Source organism: Gavialis gangeticus, unplaced genomic scaffold (assembly GCF_001723915.1).
Source record: "Gavialis gangeticus isolate Ggan-Ray unplaced genomic scaffold, GavGan_comp1, whole genome shotgun sequence".
NCBI lineage: Eukaryota > Metazoa > Chordata > Crocodylia > Gavialidae > Gavialis > Gavialis gangeticus.
The window spans coordinates 9,958,450-9,965,078 of record NW_017729034.1 but is presented as its reverse complement, the minus strand read 5'-3'; the positions used below and the strand labels follow the sequence as shown (position 1 = coordinate 9,965,078).

At 44.5% G+C, this 6,629-nt stretch overlaps 1 protein-coding gene and 1 long non-coding RNA gene across 2 annotated transcripts in view; both read left to right on the top strand.

Moving 5' to 3' along the window:
• The window catches only part of GSK3B (glycogen synthase kinase 3 beta), a 248,043-nt gene that overhangs the window by 225,403 nt on the left and 16,011 nt on the right, over positions 1-6,629 (top strand). Inside the window, exon 9 of the mRNA XM_019526670.1 lies at positions 2,305-2,491. Within this exon, the coding sequence (XP_019382215.1) occupies positions 2,305-2,491 (187 nt within the window). The remainder of the gene's footprint in view (positions 1-2,304; positions 2,492-6,629) is intronic.
• LOC109304567 overlaps positions 6,475-6,629 on the top strand; it is a 6,758-nt gene continuing 6,603 nt past the window's right edge. Inside the window, exon 1 of the long non-coding RNA XR_002099420.1 lies at positions 6,475-6,597. This is a non-coding gene — a long non-coding RNA (uncharacterized LOC109304567). The remainder of the gene's footprint in view (positions 6,598-6,629) is intronic.

Sequence of the window (6,629 nt, the reverse complement as noted above, 5' to 3'; positions counted from 1 at the left end):
GAATTCAAATGGCCATGTGTCAGATGGTAACCAGGTGAATGTTTTCCCTTTGTGATGCCAGGGTGAAAAGATTAGACAGGCTTAGAAGCTGACCCCACATTTCACTCCCTAATCACTACTTATTGGGGGTGGCGGGTGAAGGGACGTGGGTTGTATAGGGTTTCTTTTTTTTTTTTTTTTCCCCCTCCTTCTTTTTCTTCTCTCTTTGACACATTTAGTGGAGATCATAGTAATTGCTCAGTCTGAGTGACTCGGTTTTCAAGCCAGACAGGCCGAGTGGTGGTTTCTTAAATTCTTCCAACAGATGTTGACAGAGGTTCACTAAGCTGACAGTTTGAAGAATTTAAGACAGATGGCAGGGGGGTAGAGGGATTCTTTTTGTGAAGGACCATTTAAATGGTTCTCTCTGTCTTCTGTCTCGTTTAATAAAAAATGAGGGCTTGTCTTCACTGCTAAAAACAAACAAACAAACCCACCCAAAACTGCCTGTTTTTCATCTTGTGGCAGCTAATGTGTGAGGAATCCAGAAAAATGCAGGGAAGACTTAAACGTAGTTTTACAGTGAGCTAAATTTGTCAAAATCGACCCCAGTCATGGGTCTAAGGCTCCCCCAGTAAGTTTACCTTATGGGGGAAGGAAAAGTGCCTTGCCTTTATCGCATTTTTACTTTGGGGGTAGCTCATGTTAGATTGCACAAGGTCAAAATGCTCAGCCCTTTAGCAGGGAAGACATCCTAAGTCACATTCTGGGTTTGGCTGTAAACTCATACCACTGCATCCACTTTGTATTGTGATCAGTAATCCGAACTCTGGAGGCAATGGGTTTTGACCCTGAATGCAAACCATCTCTTGCTACCTCCCCACCCAAAAATACGTACATTCATTTCAGGCATGGAAGTCAGCAGAAGCTTTGAGTCTGCACTGGCTGCAGCATCTTGGCAATAGTGCTAAATTAAACTTTTTTCCTTACATTACTGTAGGGTCGACGATAAATAGTTTGCTACTTTCCCAGCAATCTGAACCAGATCTGCTCTTTTAGACCCTTAACTCTTTGACTCCATGAGACAGGATTCCCTGACATGACGAGTTAGTACAGAATGCATTAGGACTAACTCAGGTGCTCCTGACCAGATGGGTACCAAGGGGTTCAACAAATTACTTTTTAGTAAATTCATTGGTGCATTTAATTTCCATTCAGGTGAGCATAAAAGGCTTTGGTTTAAATTCTACTTAAACAGTGCCCTTATGGGTGCCTGAGTCTGCCATCTGTTAGCATACAATATACAGGCTACTTACTCCTTGGTACTACAAGGTTTGGAGTTCACCTGCATTGGTGCAAAAGCATTTTGGATTAGCTCAGTTGCATCAAAAACGCTGGCATCAGAATTCTGTCACCCCCACCCTGCTGCTGCCTTTTTTCTCTAGTTTGTGTTTCACGTGCCACGCAAGGAAAGGAAAGGGTCTGAGGAAGGTGTTACGGGCATGTGTGTGACTGACCAATTTTCCCTTTAATGGAATGAGATGGGGGGAGATAGATTTTGTGTGCAATTCTGGGCACGTAGCACTGTTCTCCAAGGGCTTTGGAATACAACTGCAAGGAGGAGCTGCTGTGAACTGTCTCTGCTTTATAACCTCTCAAGGTGAACTTCCATGAGTCAAACAGTTAGCTAGCTCACTTTCAGCCATTCTCACGACTTCCAGATGTGCAGGAGTTAGTTGATAGGACACAGTGGAGAAGCTGACCAGCGTAAGGGCAAGAAGAAAAAGCACCTTGCAACTTGATCCAGAGGTTTCTTATGCTCACCCTATTGATGTCCAGTCTTGAACAGCATCCTCCATAGCAACAATCTGACCTACCTTCCAGCAAAACAAAAAATCCACGTGAGGGAGGTGGTACTTTTTCTGCCAAAAATACAGGGGAGACTGTCTTATATTCAGCGAATCCTGCTCATTTGCACCTCCTCCCCCCACCATATGCATGGCTGATTGCAGCACTGTGTGTTTGTCTTAATTCCAGTGAGTTTTCCCTCCATTCCGAGAGTTGTTTTACTTGAGCACGCTCTTGTGCTGTCTGTCACTGGCATTGCACCTTCACCTCAGCACAGCACAAGACTTTGCAATTAAACCTTTCAACCCCAGGAGCTGGATTCTTCCATCCCAACATGCTGGAAGACCTAGTATGTTAGCACAAAAAAGCCATTCCAATTCCTTGGGCACTGAGAGGTTTAATCGCTCAGACTTGCTGCCAGTTGGTAACAAAAAGAAACCAGCCCACACAATCGGTGTCTCTTGCTTTTTCCTTCAGGTCTTCCGACCCCGCACTCCACCAGAAGCAATCGCGCTATGTAGCCGCCTGTTGGAATATACCCCTACTGCCCGCCTGACTCCCCTGGAAGCGTGTGCACACTCTTTCTTTGATGAACTACGGGACCCAAATGTCAAGTTACCAAATGGGCGAGAGAAACCTGCACTCTTCAACTTCACCACTCAAGGTAGCCTCAGGATGTGGTGGGTCCCTCTCTTGGGAAGAAGCTCTGTTCTGTTCTGTTCTGTACAAATGCTATTTCCCCAACAGCAAAACCAAGAGGCAGGGCTAAGAATGAGACAGGCGGGCACACAGCAATCTCATGTCGCAAATGGATGGTGCTGAGGGAGGGCAATGGGAGGCAAAAGGGTCATGGACTTTTCACACTCTAGTTATTTTGATTCAGATTCAGTCCAGGTGACTGAACATCACTGTAAAAGGAGTCCAGTTCCCAGCACCCACGGTGCAACTGATATGTTTGCTCTGTCTTAGCCCCAGTAGAGCACAGAGGGTAAATTGCCTTCACAGAGATGACCCTGTGCCTTCCTAGTTGAAGCACATTGGCTAGGGAAGCGTGTACTGCTCTTGCCCATGCCACATGTGTCCTTGAGATACAGTTCCTGCCAGCAAAGCCTCTTGAAGTATCTCCTGTGCCTTTCATTTGGTTTTAAAATTACTAGGAATTCTCAAATGAATTTCAAAAGTAATTTTAAGCACAGTGGAGAAATGCTCCTTATTGAACTATCCAAAGCCACATCAGGATCACATTCCACCCCCTATCCTTGTTCACCCCCTAGAAAAGGGCATATATGTAAAACTGTCATCCTTGTGGATGAGCATATTTTATTCTCTTGGTTCACATTTGGGTTTGCCTGCTGGGGACAGAACACGCAAGACATGCAGCATGCATACTTGCTGGTAACCGTACGTGACTTAATTTTAAATCATTAGCTGTGTGCTCTGGGCACTAGGCCTAGGAGGAATTCCCCTCTGTGTTACCTCTAAGATCTGACACCCTTTCCCAGTCAGCTCATGTAGTGTGATAAATAGTATTGGTGGTGATGAGTGCCAGACTTGTCTCTTGAAAGCAGGGCATTGTCATCAATATCACTTTTAAAATGTGGTACCGGTTGTGCCAGGTAACCATAGCAAGGTTTCTGGCTGTTCAAGGTAGTTTTTATTTTTTAAACCATCTTTTTTTTCAAGCCCTCGTAGAAAGTGAACACATGCATAAATAAAGTTTTGATTTGATTCAGTATCCATGTTGGAAGCATATTGTACTGGGACTACTAAGACATTTTCCCAGAGAAGTGACACCTTATGCCAGTTTTGAAAGTAGTTTTTTATAGTAACATGCAAGGAAGAAGAAAAGCATTGTAGCAGCTTGACCTGTTTTAAAAAAAAAAAAAAAAAAAAGCAGCTCTTGAAGCACCTCTGTGCCACATGTAAAGTCCCTTGGCCTTTCCCATCTGGTTAAAATGTTATTAAAATTTTTTTTGACTCTTGTAAGAGCAAAAGAGGTGCTCTGCTGGGTCAGACCACAGCTCAGCATCTTGTTTCATAGTGACAGAGTGGATGTGAAGAGAAAAGATTTAAGCACAGCCCATCTAGTCTGATCCATCTACTGCTTCCAGCATTCATAGGCCTAGGAAACCCTGTTTTGAAGGGTTGAGCACTCACAGCTATCATGTTTAATATGCACTGATGGACCTATCCTCTCTGGATTTGTCCAATCCCCTGTTAGAACCCAGTCAAACCATTTTTTCTTCCCCTTCCTTCCACATGGTAATACGAGCTGTGAGTGCTCAACCCTTCAAAACGGGGTTTCCTAGGCCTATGTCAGTGCAGCCAGAGAAGGAAGGATGTTGAGTAAACTAACAGGAAACATTACAGGCATGATCACTAAGTGAGCTGTCACAACCCTAGAGAAATCTGAATCCTCTGCCCAGCCAGTATCCATCTTCCTGTCCTGTCCTGTCCTGTCCCCAGTCTCCCACTTCTACCCCACCTCAATGGAGAGCTGATGCACAAAATGTTCTGTAAGGGTGGTGTACGGGATGGTGGGGGGGGGGGAATAGGCCAAGGATCCCCCTCAGGGAACCTGCTTCCCCATGTTTTGTAGGTGCCAGTTTCTGTATCCTACAGGAGAAAGGGCCTCTAGCAGTCAGTCTGTATCTGCCGCTTCAGCTTAGGCCTGAATTGAAAAAAGGAAAGCTCAAAAAACTTAAATGTAAAGACTCAAGACATTATGAGCAGTTAACATACAGGAGTTTCCATTTTCTCCTCCTCCATCTTCCACTCTGCATTTATGGTAGTACTTCTAGTGCACCCTGAAACACCATCCCCAGAGACAGCTACCTGTTCTGTCTCTGCCACAATGAAGCCATAGTATCACAGATACTTGTGCAGAGTAGAACCGATCATTAGATAAGCCACTGGAAATCAAACACACTAATAACTGAGGCTAAAAATGATCTGCAACTGAGAATGCAACCAAAAGCTTTTTCTTTTTTAAAGGGTAGCTTGCAGTTTTGTTAAGAAATGCCCTGTGTCTGAGCGGGATGTCAATCTGTGGTGTTGTCTGAGATACCCAACACAATGGGTTTACAGCTGGAAATTGGGAATAGGGTAATACCTGGGAATTGAATCATCCTTCCTGGGTGCTGGCAATAGTGCTGAGCCAATTGCATGTTTCCCAAGGAGGAAGGAGTGTATGTGCAAGAGCCCATATTTGTATCTTATCTATGCTGGTACGCCTAGGGCTGTTTTCTCACTGGAGGGGTATAAAAGCAAGATAATCTGTTACAGCTACTCAGTTCTTTGCACTGGTAAAATAGAGATGCAGCCACTTATTCTTATTGCCTTGCTGCAACATTTTTTTTTTTGACAAGAAGTGCTTCTTGTGCAGAGCTGAATTTGAACATTTTGCTCCAAAAACAGCCTTTTCTGCCACCACCGCAGTGCAGTTCAGTGGCATCAGAGGAAAAAAAATAATTTCTGATGATTGTGCTCAGTACTTGGTTATACAGTTGTCCAGTGTTTGCCATTAAGAAATGTTAAGTGCTTCTGTTTGAGGCAGCAACTTAGATCTGATTTTCCTGCCTCTGCTGAGCACCATTTTGTCAGAGTCTCTTAAGAAGTAAGCAGCAGTCAGGGTGGTGATCTGTCCTGTGCCTTCTGAGGCCCCTAACCAGTGGATGCTGGGTGGTTTTTCCGATATGAAGCACTGATGCAACTGCATTGTGGTTTTTTGCTTCTTTTCCTATGCTGCAAACTGCACTGGTTTGGCCAGAACTGAACCAAAGATGTGCTCCCAGCCAAGGTATGTGGCAACCAGTCCTTGTAAGATGCCTTGGGCAGGTTTTGTATTTAGGCGCACAGTCGTGAAGTCTTTGTCTTGAATACCTACTCTGACTACAGTAATCTCCTGCTGCCGTATCAGCTTTATTATCATTAGCGCAGTATGGAATAGCACTGCGTTTAGGGATTTGTTTCACGACATGCCTGGACCAGAGATTATATGGACTTCCTCTTCCCATGGACAGCAGATAGCACAGATCCTGACTTTTGCACAGTTATTTAGGCATGTCCAATCCTGGCTAGACCCAGGAAATGCAGCAGCCACAAGAGCTGGGAGACCACAGATTTAAATGACTTTTTAAGCAAGCCTTTTATTAAACTTCAGAAATTCTAGGTTTGTTTTGAGTTGTTTTATCATCTCTGAATTGATCTGCACCAGTTGTTCAGAGGGTGCTAAATTATGATCCCTGCATAGAGTGAAAGGTACCAACCAGGACTCTGGGGAGCTCTGGACAGGTTGGTGGCTCCTACTTATACCTGTGCTCCTCAAGATGGCTCTGGTCATATGTGGTTTTTCCTACAGAAAGTCCACTACAGACCAGCCACTTAATGCAGTAGAAGGTACCTAGTGAGCAGTGCATGCTATGCTGACTTGGCACTGGAAGAGCAACGGTGAGTTCACAACTCCAGTGATAGACCCAGTGTAGTGATCTCAGATCAGCCGTACCTTTCAGACACTGGGAGTCTAGCTGTACAGACCCAGCACACTCAGTTAAAATGTGGTGGTGCTATCTCCAAGACACTGACTACTGTTTTGCATTAAGAAATGTGAAGCAAAGTGAATTTTACTTGCTGTGCTCTTGGTTTGGGTAGCGATCTGGTTGCCCCTTCCTCCCCTGCATTTGATGCCCACGATGAAGAGAAAAGTATGTACATGAGCACCAGTAGTTGTATGAAAGAACAAGGCAACCAATGGGTTTCTTTGAATATCAGGTTTAAGAATTTATTCTGAGGAAAACAGCAGA